General features: G+C 52.7%; 8 protein-coding genes across 8 annotated transcripts; 4 read left to right on the forward strand and 4 right to left on the reverse strand.

Annotated features, from left to right (window-relative positions):
- Positions 1-122: 122 nt before the first annotated feature.
- On the reverse strand, positions 123-4283 carry N7473_004844 (RNA helicase; the record flags this gene model as incomplete). Its single annotated transcript, XM_057150784.1, has 3 exons — positions 123-382; positions 458-3968; positions 4056-4283. 3 exons carry the CDS (start codon positions 4281-4283, stop codon positions 123-125), a joined length of 3999 nt encoding a protein of 1332 aa, XP_057010894.1.
- A 238-nt stretch (positions 4284-4521) lies between these two features.
- Positions 4522-5423, forward strand: N7473_004845 (DNA 5'-adenosine monophosphate hydrolase; the record flags this gene model as incomplete). Its single annotated transcript, XM_057150785.1, has 2 exons — positions 4522-4609; positions 4669-5423. 2 exons carry the CDS (start codon positions 4522-4524, stop codon positions 5421-5423), a joined length of 843 nt encoding a protein of 280 aa, XP_057010895.1.
- Positions 5424-5747: 324 nt separating this feature from the next.
- N7473_004846 (putative translocon-associated protein, alpha subunit) lies at positions 5748-6702 on the reverse strand (the record flags this gene model as incomplete). Its single annotated transcript, XM_057150786.1, has 3 exons — positions 5748-6018; positions 6094-6518; positions 6631-6702. The coding sequence occupies 3 exons, from the start codon at positions 6700-6702 to the stop codon at positions 5748-5750; spliced, it is 768 nt and encodes a 255-aa protein (XP_057010896.1).
- Positions 6703-6892: 190 nt separating this feature from the next.
- On the forward strand, positions 6893-8752 carry N7473_004847 (CCCH zinc finger protein; the record flags this gene model as incomplete). The annotated part of the gene is made up of 4 exons (XM_057150787.1): positions 6893-7227; positions 7291-7434; positions 7499-7841; positions 7914-8752. The coding sequence occupies exons 1-4, from the start codon at positions 7153-7155 to the stop codon at positions 8750-8752; spliced, it is 1401 nt and encodes a 466-aa protein (XP_057010897.1). The 5' UTR covers positions 6893-7152.
- A 703-nt stretch (positions 8753-9455) lies between these two features.
- On the reverse strand, positions 9456-11477 carry N7473_004848 (uncharacterized protein; the record flags this gene model as incomplete). Its single annotated transcript, XM_057150788.1, has 4 exons — positions 9456-9762; positions 9824-10205; positions 10257-11151; positions 11220-11477. 4 exons carry the CDS (start codon positions 11475-11477, stop codon positions 9456-9458), a joined length of 1842 nt encoding a protein of 613 aa, XP_057010898.1.
- A 283-nt stretch (positions 11478-11760) lies between these two features.
- On the forward strand, positions 11761-14937 carry N7473_004849 (karyopherin alpha). The gene is made up of 8 exons (XM_057150789.1): positions 11761-12200; positions 12498-12562; positions 12616-12698; positions 12760-12857; positions 12908-13171; positions 13245-13329; positions 13385-13516; positions 13579-14937. Exons 1-8 carry the CDS (start codon positions 11799-11801, stop codon positions 14271-14273), a joined length of 1824 nt encoding a protein of 607 aa, XP_057010899.1. The 5' UTR covers positions 11761-11798; the 3' UTR covers positions 14274-14937.
- A 463-nt stretch (positions 14938-15400) lies between these two features.
- Positions 15401-19017, reverse strand: N7473_004850 (cohesin subunit IRR1; the record flags this gene model as incomplete). The annotated part of the gene is made up of 2 exons (XM_057150790.1): positions 15401-18516; positions 18570-19017. The coding sequence occupies 2 exons, from the start codon at positions 19015-19017 to the stop codon at positions 15401-15403; spliced, it is 3564 nt and encodes a 1187-aa protein (XP_057010900.1).
- A 1148-nt stretch (positions 19018-20165) lies between these two features.
- Positions 20166-21359, forward strand: N7473_004851 (urease accessory protein UreD; the record flags this gene model as incomplete). The annotated part of the gene is made up of 1 exon (XM_057150791.1): positions 20166-21359. The coding sequence occupies one exon, from the start codon at positions 20166-20168 to the stop codon at positions 21357-21359; it is 1194 nt and encodes a 397-aa protein (XP_057010901.1).
- Between the last annotated feature and the right edge of the window lie 251 nt (positions 21360-21610).

The following is a 21610-nucleotide window of genomic DNA, read 5'->3' on the forward strand; positions in this document are numbered from 1 at the left end:
AGATCGACAACATTGAGAACCCTCGAATATTCCACTTCAAACTCTGCAGTAACTGTTGGAAAAATCCAAGCCTGGGGCATCTTATATTCACTTATATAATCTATTTTAATGCATATATACCATCACTGATCAAGTCCATTCAACTCAATCAATTTCTTCACAGCCTCAATGACTCGATCACCAGCCCCACCACTCGATCCCAACGCCGGATTATCAATGCGAGCCTGCAGCGCCTCATCCAGCATCGTTCGTAATCGAGAGACTAGTACACCGATACGAGCCCAGCCACGTAGTCGGAGCCATCCGTCCACGATTAGACCACGGCCCATGGTATCGAGGGTGATTGAGCCGCAGAAGAGGAGGAGGGAGTAGGCGTTGAATGCTGTAGAGTGCGTTAGTTGTGTGTAATTGTATTGTACATTGATGATGGGAAAGGAAAATGAAGGAGGGAACTTACGGGTAAGATCACGAACAAATACTTTGCTCGTTGCCATTTTTGTGAAATAGGCTAGATAAGCTGCTGCGTTGGGGTATCCTTGTGCTGAGAATAGGATTGAGCTGGGATGGATAAAGACTCGCCCGTTCTCTTGGTTGAAGTATTTGATTGTTCGTGCATCGGGGTCGACTTCCACTGTGCCGGTTACCGAGCTGGCGAACTTTTTATCCGGGAATGAGATCTGCGCAACTTGCGGCTGGAATGCGCCTGCAATTAGTGCGCGAAGGAGATTCTTGTTCGCTCCGTTGCGGTTGAGTGCTGCTGCCGATTCGTTATAATCCACAGGCAGAACGCCTGCGTCCTTAAGCGATGACACGAATTGTGCCCTGTTGGATGAGATATCGCGTAGCGTCTGGTGAGAGAGGAAGTTGGCGCCACACCAGGACTGCGTTTGCCAATAGCCCTGGGCTCGAGCTCGTTCGGACCATGACTGGTAGGCGGCAAGATCGGTGAGCAAGTCGCCATCGCCGGGACGGGAGAAAGCAGCCTTTGCGGCGTCTGCTTCCTCGCGTTTCTCGCGCGGTGAGACGAATGGGCTTTTTACGGTGAGGATGGCCGCGATGGTGAGACAGGCCTCCATGCAGCCGAAGATGGAGCCGTAGATCATTAGTTTCGCGCAGCGCAGGTCAGCTGGGATCATGGAGAGGTACCGACCCAGCGCTGTGAGGCGATCGTGGTCTAGGGCACCGACACGGTGTAGGAAAGTGAGGGCGCCTTCGACGGCGATGCTTTCCGGTGGCGTGATGGTGTTTGCTAGGAAGTTTGCGACGTCGTCGATGCCCTTCATTGATTTGACAGATAGACAGAGCTGCTCGAGTGGTACACGGCGGATCTCGGGGTCTGGTCGTTGCGCCATGTTGGACTCGGCCTTGCGGGTGTATAGCTTGTAGCATATACCGGCGCGGACACGACCTGCACGACCGCGGCGCTGTTTACAGGCTGCTTGGGATGCCCATACTTCTTGCAGACGGACCATGTTGTCCTTCGGGTCGTAGCTGGTTTCTTTGACGCGGCCGGTATCGATGACGGCGACTACGTCTTCGATGGTGATGGACGTTTCGGCAACGTTGGTGGCGGCGATGACCTTGCGCTTGCCTCTGGGTGGGCTTTGGAATACTCGGCGCTGTTCGGCTGGGAGGAGAGATGCGTGGAGGGGGAGAGGATGGGTGTTGGGAATCCTCTTCACTGCCGTCAGACACCTGTCAATCTCCAGAGTACCGGGCAAGAAAATCAGGATGCCTCCTGGTTCATCGCCTAGTTGATCATCAATGTATTGAACGGTCGACGCAATCAAGTCATAGTTGATGCCCATGCCAACACTTCGCAGTGCCTTGCCCAATGATGCTTCCCCTTGAGGAGCGTCATCTTCATCCTCAAAGCTTTCACTCAACTCGGGAGCAAAGCCAGTATCTCGGATCACATCGTCTAGATAGTAGTCCTCGACCGGGAACGTACGCCCGGAGATATTGACCAGACCAACGGACTTTGAGCCACCGAAGTAGTCCATGAAGATGTTTGCGTCAAGAGTAGCGGACATCAGAATGACTTTCAGGTCCTTGCGATGACGCAGCACATCACGGAGCAGAGCGAGGAGGAAGTCGGTATCGAGACTTCGCTCGTGAACTTCGTCAACCACCACATGCGAAACGTCAGCTAGAGAGCTGGCCACATTGCCATCTGCATCGCCACCAGACTGGATTCGACGCAGCAAGACACCAGTAGTCACAAAAGTAATCTTTGTCACACCCTGCTTGACCTTCGACTCGCCACGGATCACGTATCCAACCTCATCGCCGACAGTCGCGCACCGCTCATCACTGACTCGATCTGCAAGCCCAAGGGCGGAAATCCTGCGTGGTTGGGTACAAATGATATTCGCAGCGCCTCCCAGTCCACGTCTGATCATTTCGTCCAGAACAAACTGCACCGACTGAGTACTCTTACCGCTACCAGTCTCTCCAGAGATGATAGTCACCTGGTAGTTGTCAACCGCGTAGATAATATCCTCTTGAGTGTTCCAAGCAGGTAGAGCCTTTCGCTTTCGGCACATCTCAACTTGCGCCGGGGTGTTTTGCTTCGCTTCCCAGGCTTCACGGATGGCCAGGCTTTGCTGGGAGTTGGGCTTCCAATCGATGCCCTTGCGCTGCCTGCGACTGGTTCGCACTGGAATCTCTCGAGTCTCTGCAGCGGCGGACGAAGTGACCGAAGAGATATCGCGGAGTTTACCGGGGTTGGCCATGATACTAGGCAGGTTGACCTCTAACCAATCCAGAATGTTGAAGATCATGGATTCCCCAGAGAAGTTCTCCTCAGCGTACTGCACTGCCTGGCGAATCGCACTCAATCGAATGTATGCTGGGATACCCTTGGCCTGGATTGAAATGACTGGAGGTGCCGTGGGATAATGATTAGATGGCTCTTGGAAGCGGAAAATTGTGTTCTCGGGAATCTCGGATCCCTCGCTCTTGATCTCGCAGACTCGGGGGGAAACACGGACGTAACGTTCGCCGAAGATCGCCTCAATCGTATCCTGCTCTTCGGCCCAAGCTCCAGCATCGCCATCGGGAATCGAGGTGGTTGCAAATGTGGAGCCATGTGTGAGCGTTCCCTGCAAAGACTCCGCGGCTGCTAGTTCATCGCCGCTCTTGCTATCCAGAACCTGCGAGCATAGGTCCGCTGGGTAACCAATGGCAGCTAGGCGCTTGATCTTGGCTTCTCGAGCGAGATCTCCAGCGGCGAGACTAACGCCAGCCGAGTATCCCTCGGGTAAACTCCATTGAGGCAAATCATCCTCCGGCACGTAGATCAACAGCCACTCCAGCACCTCTTCACGGTCTTTGCATTCGACGACGGCCTCTTCAACGTGGCTGCGTCGGAAGCCCAGACGAGAGAACTCCTCGACGATGCTGTTCTTCTCCTGCTCGGGAATCTTCACACCGTAGCCATTCCACACGGTATGCTGCCGCAGAAGGCCCTCGATCTCGCGGCGAATGCGAGTTCCCATGTCCACCTTGGGAGCCTGAGACCAAATTCGTTTGTTCTTAGCATCGCCACTACCCAAGCCAAGCTCAGGCCCCGATGCCTTCTCCTTTGCCTGCATCTTTGCGCGCTCTGCTCTCTTCTTTTCCAGGTCCGCCGCAGCACTCTCACGTTCCTGCTTGGCAAGGAATGGGTCCGCCTCGTATAGCCAACCCTTGCCCTCTTTTGTCTCTGCAGTCTTTATTTGCGCAAATTCCTCTCGCCACAGGTTCTTATATTTCGGCGGCATCATCATATGGAGGTTGCGCATATTGCACACTCGGAAGAGCCCGAAGGCTGCGGCGAAATGGCGGGCTTCGAGGGCCGTCGCTTGAGCAGCCAGCTCTTTATGCGTCGGAGGGAGTTTCATAGGAGGCAGGACAATCAATTCCTTCGTCTTGGGGTCTATTTTCTTCAGCGTTACGGCCGAGACATAGCCATCGCGAGTTTGAATCTGTAGTTGCAATTTCCGCATAATCAGCGCTTGCTCTCATACAATGATGGCAAACCAAAACAAAGGCATTATGATCAATTGAATTACCATGCTGTACTCTGGCTTCTCCCATTTCTGCTTCTGGCAATGCTCCGACAGCAAATTGACGGGCAGTTTGCCGGTCCATGATGCGCCGCCAATCACCTCCTTCACTGTCGGCTTCTTGGGCTCCTCTGCGACAGGCTTCTTCTCCGCCGCTTTCTCCGCAGCAGCCTTGGCCTGTTTAGTGCCGGGCTTGGGGCCACCGGGACCAGCAGTCTTCTTTTTGGGGCCCATTGTCGCTGGCGCTGAAGAAGGGCGTTGCCGACAGCTTTTGGGCCTTTTCGGTCATTTGTCCCGCACTAAACCTCTTTGGGCGGATTGCGGGGAGACTTTTAGGAAGTCGGCGGACATTCCAGCTTAAAACTGTTTTAAAGAAGGAGCAGCCCCTGGGCTTTTGCAAAGATCTATTGGAGAGATTTTTCTCTTCTCCTTCTTTGTCCATGTGATCTTCGATCGTTGGTACTCGCCCATCATGCCTGAGATGGAGCAAGAACGAGATCGGAATCAAGCAACGGCGTCTCCCAAGGAGCAGACTCCAACGGCCGAGAAGAGAAATGCCTGTGAGCTTGACTTGGAGCTGGAACTGATATGTGATGATGCTGACCTTGATATCTGCTAGTCACCGAGCTCCTCTCTTCCCGAAACAAGCAGCCGAAACACGCGCCCAGCAACACCTCCAAAGGCAACGTGCCACACGGCCGCAAGGCTTTCTCCGGAGGCCGAGATGGACTGGGCGCATACATCGCAAAGCCGGAGTCATATCCATCCAGTGTCGTAGTCTACCATAACGATGATTTTGTGGCGATCCACGATATGTTCCCCAAATCGTCGCTACACCTGCTCCTCCTCCCACGCGACCAAACGAAGACTCGTCTCCACCCATTCGAGGCTTTTGAAGATGCTGAGTTCCTGGTGAAGGTGAAAGCAGAGGTCCAGAACCTGCGCAAGCTAGCCGCGGGCGAGCTGCGACGGAAATATGGCAAAGACTCCGCGCAAGAGCAAGTGAGAAGGGCAGCGCTCAACGCCGACCCGCCGCCAGACGAGCTACCACCAGGGCGCGATTGGGACCGGGAGATTATGTGTGGTGTCCATGCGGTCCCGTCAATGAGCCATCTACATATTCATGTCATTGCAGTGGACCGGTATAGCGAGCGGCTGAAACACCGAAAGCATTATAACAGCTTTTCTACGCCGTTTTTCGTGCCTATTGACGATTTCCCTTTGGCAGCGGACGATAGGCGGCGACAGCCAACACAGGAAGGCTATCTCAAGCAGGACTTTGTCTGCTGGCGCTGCGGCGATAATTTTGGAAACCGGTTCATCGAGCTAAAGAAACATCTAGCGGAGGAATTCAAAGAATGGAAGACGCTGTAACCGACGGGGTCCCGTGCACAGATTCTTATGTCCGCTGCAAGAAAAGACCAGCCTGTTTTCAAATTGTAAATCGCGCCTCCGTAGTCCTCCAGGAATGACTTTCGGAGGCAGCTATACCGGGCCAATTGTGTTCTTTATAAATGTACATGCTCCAGCGTCAAAGCGGCAGACAGACAGATGATGCGCAACGCATTTCTCAGCGCGCGCATCCCGCGTGTCGTCGTTGACTATCCTCGACAGAATCAAGACACAAGCCTTGCGCTTCTCTCGTCCCCCAAATCCCCTCATCTCCCAGTAGAATAATCCTGGTTGTATGCCATTGGCTTACGCACGGGCCTTGGACTTGCTGCCCTTGACCTTCCGGGCCTCCGGGCGGTTGATGTGGTGGGCGGGGATCCAGTCAGCGTTGTAGGTGGTGGCAGAGGCGACAGCAGGGCTGGGAGTTTCCTCGACAATCTCGCGCTTGGCAGGGGTCTTCTTCTCGCCGGTCTTGCCGCCCTTGCGCTTCTGGGGGAAGTAGGGTGCGACCCAGACAGTGTAGAAGAAGTAGACGACACCAACGAAGCAGGCCAGAAGGAAGAAGTAGAGGAAGATGCTATGGTTCACAGTCAGTGTCAATTGATCCCGGGATATAATGGGGATGGCTAGCTGGAATGGGGAGGGCATTTACATCTGGGGGTCGAAGATGCTGGTCTCAGGCTCCACCACGCTCACAGTGCCATTGAAGGCCTGGACGGTGAAGAAACGACCCTCGCCATCGGACATGATGGCCGCAATGTTGAGGCGGACATCAACCGGGTGCATCTCAGTCGAGAAGCTGTAGCTAATGCTCTCCTTCGAGTTCGCGGGGATCTCGACACCGTAACGGGTGGCGGTCAGGTTGCGAACATTCTTGCTCTGCTCATCGAGACTCCACAGGCTACCGCCCAAGAAGTTGACGGTGACAGGGTTAGGTTCATCGTTGGTGAAAGCGATCAGCGCCTGGGTCGGGTGACCGTTGACGAGCTTCACGCCGAAGATCTCGGAGGCAGGGAAAGAAGCCTCGGCCGAGACGGCGAGACTGACAGCCTCAGTCTCCGCAACCTTCTCAGCATCCTATTTAAGAGAAAAGAGAGATTGATGTCAGTCAATGGCCATTGGACGTCTCCACCATTCGAACTCTCGCAATTGAGACACGAGTCTCGCGAGCACACCAGATCAAACTTACAGCCGCGAAGCCGGTGCCGACGAAGGCCTGGAGCGAGAGAAGGGCCAGGGAGAGGAATCCAAAGCGAGTCATCTTGAGAGCGGGAGAATTGGAGGTGAGGGAAAGGAAGAGGAATACACGAACGAAAGTAAAAGGTAAGTAGGGGTGATCACACGTTGCAATTTAGGTACGGGAGGTCCACTCGGTACCGGGGAAGCTGACTCAGCATCGCGTCCTCTCCCTTTGAAGACCGAGATTTTTTTTTTAGAGACACATGAAAGACATTAACTTCAAGGCGTAGCACGGTGCATTCATTTGCTACGCGATCGCGCAGAAGATAAAATATCTCCTTCATTTTCCTCGAAAATCTCGTTTCAAGAGGGTTCACCGCCGTCTCGTCGCGCAAGCGCTTGCCTACTTTAAACGCTATCTTCCTCTCTTCTCGAAGAACCAAATCACCCAATCTTCACATCTCTTCGACTTCACTTTCTCCACCACCCAAATCAGACCAATTCGTTGGATTCACACCAACTACTATACACAATGGCTTCAACACCATATCTTGAGCGATATCGCCAACTGGGAACGCTGGACCAGCAAAAGAATCAGCTTATCGAGGTAGGCGCCTCCCTGGTCCTCCTTTGGCAGTAGCAGAAGCTAATTATTTGCGCTCCTCGACAGGATCTCTTACAACGAGTCACCGATTTAGAGACCTCTTTCGCACAGGAAAAACTCGATCATGAACGCGAAACTCGGTTCAACCGCGATATTCAGCTACACGAGATGGAGTTGATGCAGCAGATATCCCAGATCAAAACTATTATGGTGAGCGCGCGTGGTGGGATGACACCTCGGAGCAAGCGCTGATGTGTGACTGGTTCCCTTTCAGGACCGCGAACCTTTTGTCGTCGTGTTGCTCGACGGCGAGGGTATAATCTTCAAGGATGAATTTTTGCAGGCCGGCGAAGAGGGTGGCCGCACCGCCGCGGACCAACTCTATGCTGCGATCCACTCATATTTGAAGTCGAATCTCCCAAGCGTCACTACCCCAAAGATAATGATGAAGATTTACCTGAATGCCAGAGGCTTTGGGGAGCAGTGCACACGCAACGGAATTTTTACGGACCCCGGCGCGATCCATGACTTCATTCGCGGTTTCAACGAGACCATGTCTTGCTCAGAAATCGTGGACGTCGGATCTGGGAAGAACAGTGCGCACAATAAAATTCAAGGTTCGTGGATCAATCCCCGCTATTTACACTGGTGAAGTCACGTCTAATCTGTGTTCATTCTCCACCGTGCAGAGACCTTCCAAGTCTTCCTATACAATTGCCACTGCCACCAGATCTTCGTCGGCTGCCCATCAAATAGCGAATATGCTCTCTTCCTTGAACATGTGTCTAAAGACAATGATCTTACTGGCCGCATCTCGCTCGTGGAGGGTGTCGCATTTGAGAAAGAGCTGGATGCAGTGAAGGGTTCATATCGTATTGCGAAATTCCCAGATGTCTTTCGCTCCGCGAAAATGGCGAATTTGTGGGCCGCCGCTCCTTGGAAGAGTACCTTACCTACGCGATCTGTGCTCACGCCTTCTCCGTCCCGTCAATTCTCGAATTTGTCTAATCCTCCAGCCTTGTCCCGGACATCCACCAATACGAGTGCCTCGGGCGTCGCCTTGTCAGTGGCAACTCCGAATCAAATCGACACTACTCCTGATTTCCAAGAAGTGGCTCGCCCCAAGCCCGCCGTCTCAACGGCTCCTAAGACGGTCGAGCGCAATAAATACGGGCAACGTGTGGATCGGCTTGACTTCAAGAGCATTCCCCGTGATGATTTGAATCGTCTGAAAAAGCTGAAGCTATGCAACTATCACTTCCTGCTCGGAGAATGTCCCAACGATCCTAACTGCTACCATGACCATAAGCGCAAGTTGACCAAGCAGGAGCTTCACATTTTGACTGCTATCGCTCGCATGACTCCCTGCCGATTTGGTCTGGAGTGTGATGATCCTGAGTGTATCTATGGCCATCGTTGCCCCCAGAGCGAGCCTGGGAAAAAGACCTGCTTCCGTGGTGACAGTTGCCGATTTGAGCCAGTCGCTCACGGCATTGACACCAACATCGTCAAAGTCACAAAAATCTAGGTGGCAACCATATTGCTTTTCCTTCATACTATGAAGGGGCGTTCTTTGGCTCCATTCAACATGCCGATTGCAAATTGAATATGCTGCCATGCTTAAACATGTTATTTTCAGAGGCGTCTCCTTATCCAGCGTGGGATGGCTGGATTGGAAGGGCATACACGGGTTCAGTTTACAAATCATGGTGTGGGTCGAAGGGGTATCGTATGCACTTTCCCTGCAGATCTATGTGACACAGAACAAAGATTGGCTGCTGCCCTGACCCGGACTTGTGCGTGGAGGCGTTTTCTCTTGGCCTGCAACTGGGCTTTCTTTCTCGGTTTATTTTTACGTTTGTGGGTTTATCAACACGGAATTGTCGTATTCACAGGTTGATCGGACTTCTTGTTTCTCATTTTTGGAGTTACCAGGGCTGGCGTACCGGATGGACTTGACTTTCAACTGCGAAATCATCAACATTCCTTGCAGGATGAGGGCTAGGTTAGGAAATTCCGGGGCGTAACATGGATACTGGAGCATTGGTTATCTCATAATGCACTGGTGCAATTTGGAAATGTATTACTATTACTATTACGCCAAGATTTTGATCTTCTTGATTTTGACTCTCCTGATCTCATGTAAAGTGACACGCTGGTGGCAGTTATTCAATGGTAGCTCAAAGGTTCCCCTCTGTTACGCTAATGTATGCAGGAGAAGAAAATCATGATTAATGGATTGTCGTCCCAAACATAGCAAATCGTCTTTCCCACCCAAAGCAGTCGGGGACGGTGCAGCCTGGTCGGCCACTGCCAGGTCCATCCAGTGCCATCGCATCTGGGTCGAGTGGATGAGTACATGGCACGCCGTATTCTTTGATACAGCATTGGAAAGGCAATGAGGATGTCTGATATGGAGTCCAGTACTCGTCAGTATCAGCAGTTGCGGTATGTTGTTGCTTGAGCTCTTCAAGATTGCCCCAGAGAATGAATAGCTTTTCTCTAAGCACTGCCAACCTAGTCCGATTGCGGCGGAGACTGTAAGAGAGTGTCAGTAATTGGGCCACGCTATTTGGCGACTATGATGCCTATTTCTTACTCGTCGGGATCAAGGTTCAGCAGATGCACAGCTTCACCACCTGTAACAAAGAGCTTCATCTGCGCTCGGGCTTGATTCGAGATCAAAGGCTCCGTTCCTTCAACTAGAAGGCAAAAACGCCATTCCCATTCCATGCGTGGAGTACTGGTCGGGCCATGACCATCATCACCGGCGGCGGCGGTAGATGTCACGGGTACCTGTACCGTGAAGTCTTCCAATTTCGGAGGAAAGAAGTCAACCACGCGGACTTGAGAAGGTCGGTAGCAGACATTTTGGAATGGCAATTGGTAGCTGATACCCCCGGGAATTGTATTGATGTGCGATGCACCTGATAGAATGTAATCTATCGAGCGGGAAAAGATATTATAGCTCCGTGCTTTGACTATTGCACATTAGCAATTGGTTAAGGACACCTATAACCGGGCATGCTTACCGCTTTTGTTGATCTTCCCTGGTGCGGGCAAAGACAGCGGCTTTTGGCCCTCCTCTGTCTTCTCTTTCTTTTTCTTCTGTTCGTTTTTCTTCTTTTTCGCAGTTTTTTTTGGATCCTCACTGGGCTTTCCGTGGATTTTCCAGTATTCCTTTCGTCGTTCCATGAGTTCTGTAGCACGATTATCGTCGTTCGAGATAAGCTGGATATGAATTTTGTTTGGATATCGCTTATCCTGGTGAACAACAGCCTCTAGGCCACTGTAATTCCCGGGTTTGATACGCGTGTATGTTAGAAGCACAAGCTGACCCTCCTTGACATGTCCACGAGCGAAAGTAGCATGTGGTTCCCATAGAACAACTTGTATGGTCATCTTTCCCCAAGGACCAGGCCAATTCTTCCTCTTTCGAGACAAATAGTCATAATTGTCCCCTTCAGTGCCCATCTCGTCTTCGCCATCCTTCCTGATGTCCGTCAGGGACTCGTTTGATGTGTAATCAGTGAGATGCAGGAAGCATTTCTCGCTATCGAGGGTGCTCATTTTGACGACTTGGCCGAGAATTTGGACAAAAGGCCCCGGCTGCAGATCTTGGATGAGCTGAAGGGGTAGTCCGCGACTTGGGGGTGAGGTTGTCATGGACGCTTGCACTACCTGAGACCGCTGCTGAGGGACTGCTTCTTTCCGCGCGGGCTGTGTCACCGTGGCCGGTGCGGTCGTCGCAACACCTTCCAGGAGCGTCAATGCGGCTCGCTTCTCCGGTGGCTGAAGTGAAAAAGGAGTAGGGCCTGTGTAAATTTCAGGGGTTGAGCTGGGATCCGAGTCTGACCTCAAGATCGCCCAGGGGACAGTGTCATGCTGAGAAGCAACCCCGGTCGGCTTATCGTTGAACATGTTGATCTGGACAATGAGATTAGCCCATGACTCGTATAAGAATGCTTAATGCAAGCTCAGGAGGGGGCACCTACTCGAACGTTCCGAAGTAAGACTACATCATTGCGTTGAACTGGGGGAAGAGCGTCCATTCGGTCGTTGAAGTATTTGATTTTGAGACCTCCATACCAGGAAGCTCCATCGAAATGACAGTCTTTGAGGGTGAATGTGACACAGGCTGAAGACCCTTTTGTGCGATAGGGTGGCAAAACATCCACCACGACACCAACAGTAGTGAGATAGCCCCGACGAGAGCACGCAGTGGTGATATCTACCAGCTCTGAAGAAGCCATCTTGGGGGTAGATTCGATCTCCGGAAGAGGCTTTCTCAATAGAAACTGTTTCAGAAGCTTGCGATCGCAGATGAAAGTCTTTGTTCCAGGAACAAGTGCAGCCACTATGTACCTGTATGGTGTGGCTTCTCAATGGATGTCCATCATGACCCAGTCGGACACCCTTTCTGGCCCTTCACACACAAAATCAGAAAGAGGCCGGATAATTCCTGCAAAATTTTAGCAATGAATCTTAACAGTTTGCGCTTATCCTTTCGCCAGAATGAATGATGGGCCTTCACAACAAACGCGTGAAGAGTAAATATCGGGGAGCGTTGTCACATGACTTTCCCCTCCTTCCCACACGAATCCTTTCTTCCTCTTCTTCCTTCCCCCCACATCTCCCTCCTTCTTCACTCTCCCCATCGCCAGCGCGCCCATTCCCATCACCTCTTCAAACCCCGAAACCCCGAGGCGCGCTTTTCTCTCTCTACAACACACAATATGGCGGAACGCTACATTCCAGAGCATCGCCGGACGCAGTTCAAGGCCAAGAACCAGTTCCGCCCCGATGAGCTCCGTCGCCGCCGTGAGGAACAGCAGATCGAGATCCGCAAGCAGAAGCGCGAGGAGGGACTGGCTAAGCGACGTGGTATTGTGACTCGCGATGGAGGAATTGGTGTTGGCGGTAGCTTGGCTGGCGCCACCGAGAGTGATGATGAGGCCAGTGCTATCGAGAGCGAGGTTAGTTCTACTTCTTCAACTTTTTCTTTCCACCCCCTGTTCCTTCTCCGAGGGCTTGGATGCTGTGTTGAAGGCTTCTACGATCGTCGGGGATTATAACCGAGTTTCTACTCCTACTCCTCCACGGTCGCCCTCTGCCCACTCTCCCTTTGCCTTTGTTTGTATAATGCGATCATCAACATGGAATTTTTTTCACCGCCCGGTTGCTATGGGGCCAACCCCTCCAACCTGGGCTATTACTACACACGACCCCACTACACCAGTTTATGAAAAAAGCTAACAGTATGGACTTTATAGCTGAACGTCGAGCTCCCTCTGATGGTGAAGGGTGTCTTCTCCGATTCCGTCGAAGATCAGATCAGGTACATAATCAAGCAAAGCTTTCGTTGGGTCCACTTTCACTAACTTCAGCCAGCTCCACCACTCGTTTCCGCAAGCTGCTCTCCAAGGAGCGCAACCCTCCTATCGAGCGTGTTATTGAGACCGGTGTCGTCAGCCGTAAGTTCTCCCGCCGGGTTTCCTTGCGTTATCCAGTCAAAAGTGCTAATCACCCATCTAGGATTCGTCGAGTTCCTCCGCTCCCCTCACACTCTTGTGCAATTCGAAGCTGCCTGGGCCCTCACAAACATTGCTAGCGGCAGTGCTACCCAGACTCAAGTATGTGACAGTCAGCTCTTCTCGAATGATCATTACTAATTATGCTATAGGTCGTTATCTCCGCGGGTGCCGTGCCCATCTTCGTCGAGCTCCTCAGCAGCCCCGAGCCCGATGTCCGCGAGCAGGCCGTTTGGGCCCTCGGAAACATTGCTGGTGACAGCCCTCACTGCCGTGATTTCGTTCTGGGTGCCGGTGCCTTGCGCCCTCTCCTGAACCTCATCAACGACGGCCGTAAGCTGAGCATGCTCCGCAACGCCACCTGGACCCTTAGCAACTTCTGCCGTGGCAAAACCCCTCAGCCCGACTGGAACACTGTATGTTCAACCTACTGCGCTTGTCGAGCGCTGTTATGTATGCTTGGGGGCTTGTAGCTAACGATCAATTTAGATTGCCCCTGCTCTACCCGTCCTCGCCAAGCTTATCTACATGCTGGATGATGAGGTGCTGATCGATGCTTGCTGGGCCATTTCTTGTAAGAACTGCCTTCCGTCTTTTTACGATGGACAATTTGCTAACTCCCAAAACAGACCTCTCCGATGGTAGCAACGATAAGATTCAAGCCGTCATTGAGGCGGGTATTCCTCGTCGCCTGGTGGAGCTGCTCATGCACGCCTCTACCTCCGTTCAGACTCCCGCTCTTCGCTCTGTTGGCAACATCGGTAATATATACCTCTCCCTTTCATAGATTATCCGATGATAGCGCTAACTGGACTTTCCATAGTTACCGGTGATGACGTTCAGACCCAGGTCATCATCAACTGTGGTTCCCTCCCCGCTCTGCTCTCCCTGTTGAGCTCTACCAAAGACGGCATTCGCAAGGAGGCTTGCTGGACCATTTCCAACATCACGGCCGGAAACTCAAGTCAGATCCAGGCTGTCATCGATGCTGGCATCATTGCCCCTCTTATCAACCTTCTGGCCAACGGTGATTTCAAGACCCGCAAGGAGGCTTGCTGGGCCATCTCCAACGCCACCTCTGGTGGTCTCCAGAAGCCTGATCAGATTCGCTACCTTGTTTCCCAAGGATGCATCAAGCCCCTTTGCGATCTGCTTGCTTGCCCCGACAACAAGATTATTCAGGTTGCTCTGGATGGCCTTGAGAACATTCTGAAGGTTGGTGAGATGGACAAGGAGGCTGGCCAGGGTGATGCCCGTGTCAACCGCTACGCTCTCTTCATCGAGGAGGCTGGTGGTATGGAGAAGATCCACGACTGCCAGAACAACGCCAACGAGGAGATCTACATGAAGGCCTACAACATCATCGAGAAGTACTTCTCCGATGAGGATGAGGCCGCCGGTGAGATCGACGAGCTGGCTCCCCAGCAGACCCAGGCCGGTTTCACTCTCGGCACTGGCCAGCAGCAGCCCGCCGGCGGATTCAACTTCGCCAGCGGTGCTGACTCCATGGACATGTAAATGGGATCTATTTCTCCCCGTACTTCCATGCCTCGTCATGCTTGCTCCATTCACCCCCTGATTCTACCTTTCGTTTCGTTCGGGTTGTCTAGGCTTCGTGCTGCATAATCTCGTTAGTCCGGCTCACTGGGCCGCAGAGACTTTTGCTAAAACACCCCTTTGCCCGTCTCGGTTCCTTTCCAGTTCTGCCCTACTCCATGCTCTCATGGTTTTATAGCAGTAACTGGGTCTTTGTCTCTATGCCCTCCATTCTCCTGTTGCCTCAGACCTCTTCCACGATCTTCCCATCCCTCATCTCCGTTTCTCTTGCCCCCATTTTGATTCACGATAAAGATTCACCGTCATGTAAACCCACCCCCTATTTTAGCATCCTCATACACAGGCGTATTTTGTTTGCAGGATCGGTTATTTCCCTTTTATGTTAATGTCACTTCTTTACTTGAATTCCTGGTGTTCCCTCCCTAGGTCATGGTTTCCCCTTGCTGGCACCACGGGTCATATTGGCGGATTCTTCTTCGGTAGATGCTGTTAGTTGCAGTGATTTCCCGGAGTTTGACATCTTTGCCGATGATGCCGTTGAACTACGTGTTCTGTAGAATCTTTCTTTTCACAGGCTACCTGAAAAATCTCGCGTCTTGCGCTGTCTTGTTTCATTCTTGTCAAGGAATTTCGTTCTCATTGTAGCCTGATGATCTTCTCATACTAAACGAATGCTATTCCAGGCCTACGGAGCGCAAGGCGTAGACACATCACTGGTATTAGAGCAGGACCTTCCGTAACTTACCTTGGCACCATAGCCAGAAAAGCCCTTCACACGCTCCTTTCGGCACAGCCAATCGTACTACTGATCAGCCAAACGGTCAACGCTTTTAGATTTAGTTACTCATATTGAATAGCAAAAACGGAGTCAATCCTAATACATATACATTGGGTGCGAAAGATGAGTACCATGGCAAAAAACAATGACCACCTTCCACAAAGAAGATTGAGACTTTGGTGGCAGAGGGAATTTATTGAAACATCGGGAATATTAGAAAGCAAAAAGAAAGGAGAAAGGGAGATTGGAACAACATCAAAGGCTTGAAAAGCAGAATTTCTCATCATATGGATCACTTAATCGCAAACACTTAATCACCCATCACCTCATCCTCATCCGATTCGGGTTCTGGGTCCTCGAGCTCTTCGTTTTCATCATTCTCGCGGTCAATATCTTCGTTCACAAGACCACGAGTGCGCAAGTCTTCCTCGTCATCTTCCTCCACTGGATCAGCATTGTCACCTTCCTCCTCCTCATCGTCATCATCATCGTCAACTCGCTCGGCAGACTTGAAGTCCTTCTTTGTGGCAGGCGCCTCGCCTTCTTCGGCGCCGGCCTTGGCGGACTGCTTAGCCCTGCTGCGTGGCGCGCTGCGAGGCTTGCGCTCCTCGAGATACGACAGGACCTCACGGTAGTTCTGGCCGAGCCCGTTCTTGTTTCGCAGGAGTCGCTTCTTGAGTGAGCCGCGCTTCGACCCGGAGGCATCAATCACGCGGCCGATGATGGCTAGCACGAGCTTACCAGTCAACTCACAGAGACGCTGCTCCGCAATCATGCTGCTACGGAGGCGCTCGTTGGTGACGGCTTCATCGTCGGAATCGCCCTCCTCCTCGTCATCCTCGGGTTCGTCCTCGGAAGCGGGTGCATCATCTTCTGCAGGTTCAAGGTTGCGATTTGACTTTTTAGCGAAGAGACGCTCGGCACCGCTTTGGATCTTTGCGACGAGAGATTCACCCGCCGACGGAATCTCGTGCACAAGGCTCTGAGCTTGGAAGAGAACATCCTCATCATTTCCGACACCCTGGCCGATATTGCGAAGAGTGCCGAAGAGAGTGTGAAGGTCCAGATACGTTGTTACTGCTGTGAATCGAAGATCATCGAGTCCAGCACGCTTCTGCATAATAGCAAGAAGAGCAGAGGAAAAGGCCTCGCGGCTTTTGGTGATCGCTTCGAAGTATGATGTAGTAAATGTCGCTTTCCCTTCCTTCAATGCAGCTGTGAGAGCCTGTACCTTCCACATGAAATAGAAAAGCAAGGTCCGGATGCTGTTGGCTACCACTTCAGTCTCTGCCTTGGCAATATCCTCATCCTCGTCCAACGTGCGAGTGCCACGCTGAATCAGATGGATGAGGGTATTGAAGGGGGCTACGGGAGTATCTTTCCTGGATTTTGAGTGAGACTTGGGCACTGTCTCCAGGATGGTTGTACAATCGGTAATAGTAGAGAGGTTGAAAATGCGCGTAACAGTGTTGGCAAGATCGGTAATGGTGGGATCTGAAATGTAGGCGGCCGCTTGGACTTCCTTTTTGCGAGACAGCGCGCCAAGGGTGTCAATCATGTCGTCCCACAACTCCTGAACTTTACCCTCGAGAGCCTCACGCATTTCCTCGGAGCTCTTGGCATGCAAGAAAGCAACACTAGCCTCAGCCAAGACGTCCTGGTCTGAATGGGTCAGGAACTGCTTGTTGATATCGTTCAGCAATGATGTGTACGCGGTAGCATCCTTCTGGAGATCTTGAATAGTATCCAAGTCAACTAGATGCTCGAGACGCAGAACAGCAGATGCAGCCTCGGGAGCTGATCCGAATTTGTTCAAAAGTTGAGGAATGATTTGAGCAAGGCCATGAGAAATTTCCTCCTGCAGCTCAGGAATCTTAGCAGTCAGAGCCTTGACCTTGCGTCCGCGCTTGTCGATGTCGGACTTGGCGACATCAAGCACGCGGAGCTTGACTGCGGCACATAGAATCTCAAGAAGAATAGACTCCTGCCCCTCATTCATCTTGTACAATGTCCGCACAACTCCCGCAGTATCGTCTTCCTCCGGCTCGTCCTCAATTTGCGAATGATCATACAGCAAATAGCCAGCGAGAGACTGCCATTGAGAGAGTTCTTCCATGTGCGGGTAGATAGCTTCGGTGGCCAAAACGAATCGCGAATCTGCTGGAGCTCCAGAAAGCACACCGCGTGATGTGGCCTGTTCAGGCGCCTCATCCTCGCCGTGGTCATCATAAGCCTGGAAGATATCCACCAGCGCCTTGAACTTGATCCATGAGCGCTTGGGCGTCTCGAATTCGTCCTCATCGTCGTCCTCGGCAAACATATCGTTCATCTCATCCGCCACCTCCTCAGTCGACGACTCGAACGCATCCTGGACGTTGGAAACGAAGAAGCGACCTGCCGTCTTCCGTATCCGAGGATCGATATCGAAAACCAATTTACCAATGGCATCAATGTCGTCCGGTTCAAGCAATCCCCCTTCACGAAGGTGGTTCAGCAGCTCAATTGCAGCCACACGAACATTGATGTCGGCATCCTGCGCAGCAATCTCCACAATACGCGGACGGAAGCGATCCGTAAAGGAATGGAGAACAGCAACATTGTCCTTGCTTTCGTAAAGAGGCAGCAATTGCGTCAGGACTACCAAGCGAGTGTGAGCAACCACATCAGCCAGATTCCATCCCAGATATCGCAAGTATTGGCCCTCGAAGAACATTTCTCGGTATGTGGCGATCCATCTACCAAGAGACGCCAGGCATTCGCCCCGAATAACGCCATCCACATCCCGATAGCGGTGGACAAAGACGGTGTCGAACCCATCTTGCAAGAACTCGTCCAGGCGTTCGATCTTGGCTTCACCCTCAGAGATTGCGGTTTGGATCGCTTCCACCCGGCCTTTGTTCACGGTCTTCTTTTTCTTCTCGCTCTCGAGCTGCTTGCGGGAGGTGGTCACAGTTGTCGTTACTTCCCGTGCAATTCCACACAGAGCGGTTGTCATAGCTAGCGAGATGATAGTTGCCGTATGCCGGAAAGGCCGAATACCTGCTGTCGAGATACAAGAGATCCAAATTTGGATATTCTCGAGAAGAGCCACGTCGGTGTATAGAATCGAGGAGTGGTGGAAAGTCTGGATCAATGCGGCGAAGAACTCCTCGAGAACCGGTTGGAATGCGCGGTATTTCTTCTCTTTGGAAACGAGGGGATAATCCGGGATCTTATGAGCGATGTAGACCTCTTGCAGCTCGGTAATGTGTTCAGGAGCATGGTCCACCTCCACCACCTGCTCCTCGGTGATTTCCAGATCATCTCCTGTGCATCGGAGAATGAAATTAACCAAGTCGCGCATAGCCACTGCGGGATCGCGTTGGTATTGACTCAACCATTGGGCGGTGGTCGTCTCGGCGTTGTTGCTCTTTCCGAAAACGTCGGCTGTTTATACTCGTTAGATGATTTCCCGTCGCACGCTTGCCGGGACTTCTCACCATATAATCCCTTTTCGCCGGATGCCAGGCTAGGTCGAACTGTGATCTTGCGGGGACGCGACCTCGGCAGTCGACCGTTTGTTGCAGGTCGGAAAGCCAGCTGTCTTCCCACGCCATTGCTCGCAACCTTGGGCTTCTTCGCCGCATGGGAACCTTTCTTGGCGGGGGCCTTCTTTGGGCCCTTCTTGCGAGGGGCACGTCGCTTTTCTCTTAGCTCCTCCTCGTCGGCCTCTTCGTCGCCCGCATCGTCACTTTCAGACTCCGAGATGTCATTGTCACTGTCCGACTGATCGAGCGCGTCGCCACGCTTGCGCTTGCCGCTGGCATTGGCCTCGATGATGGAGTGATTGCTTTGCGAAAAGACTTCGGGTCGTCGCGTCATGCGACCCGATTTGCGTCGGTCTTCGGCGGGTGTAGACGCCGGGCTGCTTGGGTTGTCCAAGTCCATGATGAGGGGGTTGTGTGTGTTCGTGTGCGGGATTGAAATTCAAGCGACTGCAATGGTTCGAGAAGATCCGTGTCAGCGAGAATGGACAGCCGAGGGGATTATGTGAAGTTGGGGATGCTCGTACGTTAGGACCAAACGCGCTCCGTGGAACGCGCCGTGCAACGGCAGCAAACGGGACCCGGTGAATGGGAACACCGGTCAAGGGTGATCGAGGTTGATATGGTTGAACTTCGAGGGGACGCTGCAGCCAAGTTCACTGCATGCCAGAGTGGGTGCGCGAATCGATCGTCCGGGGAAAAATAAAGAAACCCGATAGACGAAAAGAGCGGGGGTCTCGAGGAAACGTAAAGGAGGTGCGACGCGACTGGGTGCCTGAGCGCCTGGGAGCCTCGTGGTGTACGTGATGGCCTTGGGGCTTGGGAGCCTGAAAGCCTTACAGCCTTAATTTTCCGGCCAAGCAAATTCACGATTTATAGACACCCTATATCTCAGGCAACTATAATTGACCTAATCGAATGCACCCCCTGAAAGATGACATAATCTCTGCCGGTCACACGCCAGTCACGAGCGGCTTGCGGGGATCCCCATAGGGCAAGTCCAAAGCCGCCGACTTGGCCGAGACTTACTGGGCATTGACTAGTGTGAAGATCCATGGATCTTGTGTGTCATAAAAACTCCTCTCGGCGCAGCATTTCAGTCCACTTTGCTCGGTCTCACGGAAGCAACAAGTCATGAGAGACCCCCGCTTGACACATCGTGCCGCTGTCCATGGAATTGCGCGAGCCAACTGGGCCACTAGAACCGATGGTAACCACCCCAGGAGTGGATGCGCCATTGACTAATGGATGCCATCATCGCCCCAGTGTGCCAGCGTGGAAGGGCTAAAATTATATTCCACCTCATAGCCCCAAGAGTCCGGGGTAAGTAAGGAAAAAAAACTCAGTTTCTGCACATTCGCATCATGCTGCAGAGCGTTACAGCCACTACTCCCTCCTGATATCTGCATACATTCTGGCCTGCTTGGCTCATTCTTCGTCCCGCCCCTCTCTAGCTTGATAAGCCTTCACCCGGCCCACCTCTCTTCCTCTTGACTCCCCTTCTCTTTTCCAAACTCCTCTCACCAAACAAAACAACACACATCCGGCACCATGCGACAACCAGCAATGCCCATCCGCTCGCCCTTCGAGTCTTCCATCGCGAAGCCGGGCCAAGGCACCGTCGTCCTCTCTCTCCTCCCACCCAACAACCCCACCCTCACCACTCTCACCTACAAATACCCACTGAAGCTGGTCCCCAGAGCCCCAGGCTTCGTTCCCAGCACAGACCCGGCTGCATTGTCGGATTCATGCCCTTCAAGGCCAATCCATCTTTACCTCCTCACCTACGGGGGCGGTCTGCTGCCAGGTGATCATATCGAGGTGTCCATCAAACTCGAGCCGAGGACCCGTATGGTAGTGACCACGCCGCAAGGGAGCACCAAGATCTTCAAGACCGAGCCCGGCAGCGCCAATGGCATCAAATTGATCAAGGGCCATCGCAAGCAGATGCCAGCCAACCAACATCTGGCCGACATGAGTCAGCAGTCTCTAGACGTGCGAATCGGCCGCCAAGCAGCGCTGTGCTACTTGCCCGACCCATCTGTCCCCTTCAAGAACAGCCGCTACGCGCAAGTACAAACATTTACTGTCGACGCTGCCGCTAAGGGTAACGAGCGCAGCAGTCTTTGTGTTCTCGACTGGGTTACACAAGGTCGGACGTCGCGCGGCGAAAACTGGAACTTCCGCTTCTGGCGTGGCCGTAATGAAGTCTGGGCTACTGATGAAAAGACGGGCAAGAGCCGGCTCTTGCTGCGTGATTCGGTCATCCTGGACGATGAGACCGAGGACCTTGATGATGACTCAGATGAGGACCTTGACGAAGGCGCCGGCGAGAGCGGCTTAAATAGCCACTCCGGTCGCGCTGACACGCCACCGCCGCAGGCCGGCCTGGTGCCTTTGAACGTCATCCAGGAACGGACGCGCCCACACGGAGTTGTCGGTACGCTCATTCTATCGGGCCCGGTGTTCGACAGCCTCGGCTCGTACCTCATGCAACAGTTCAACTCTCAGCCTCGAATTGGCAGCCGGAATTGGTCCTCCACGGCACCTTCATCGGCGCCCGAACCATCGCTCAGCACCAAGGGCGATGTCACTTGGACAGCAGCTCGTGTACGCGCCGGATTTGTCCTTGTCAAGTTCGGCGCTAAGGACTTCGAGACAGCCAAAGACTGGCTCGGGGGTCTCCTCCGTGAGGAAGGCAGCATCACCCGCGAGTTCGGCGAAGAGGCCCTCTTCTGCCTTTGATCTTTGATCTCTATATCTTCAACATCCTTGCATCTGTTTCAACAATCCCATCACCCCCCATCTGCGTCTGGAACTACCAGTTCGCTCCATTCGATGATACCCCCAATTGGCCCCCCGTGGCTCAGGGCCTTTATCAGGGTCTCACTTTGTGATATTCATTGTATTTGTTCTTTTAGCATCTTGCATTGTCATTTGGTCGTTTAGCATTGCCCTACAGCCAGGGCAGATAGGGACTGGCGCGTCCCAACAGA

This window comes from Penicillium subrubescens (genome assembly GCF_028828155.1).
Source record: "Penicillium subrubescens strain IBT 31985 chromosome Unknown utg000003l_segment0_segment0, whole genome shotgun sequence".
Lineage (NCBI taxonomy): Eukaryota > Fungi > Ascomycota > Eurotiomycetes > Eurotiales > Aspergillaceae > Penicillium > Penicillium subrubescens.

What these genes read in the sequence shown, in the direction of transcription:
- N7473_004849 (XM_057150789.1), top strand. Translation starts at nt 11,799, where the DNA reads ATGACTTTCCCCTCCTTCCCACACGAATCCTTTCTTCCTCTTCTTCCT. An exon ending in GCAGTGCTACCCAGACTCAA is followed by an intron (nt 12,858 to 12,907) that starts GTATGTGACAGT and finishes ATTATGCTATAG; the next exon opens with GTCGTTATCTCCGCGGGTGC. An exon ending in TGCTTGCTGGGCCATTTCTT is followed by an intron (nt 13,330 to 13,384) that starts GTAAGAACTGCC and finishes CTCCCAAAACAG; the next exon opens with ACCTCTCCGATGGTAGCAAC.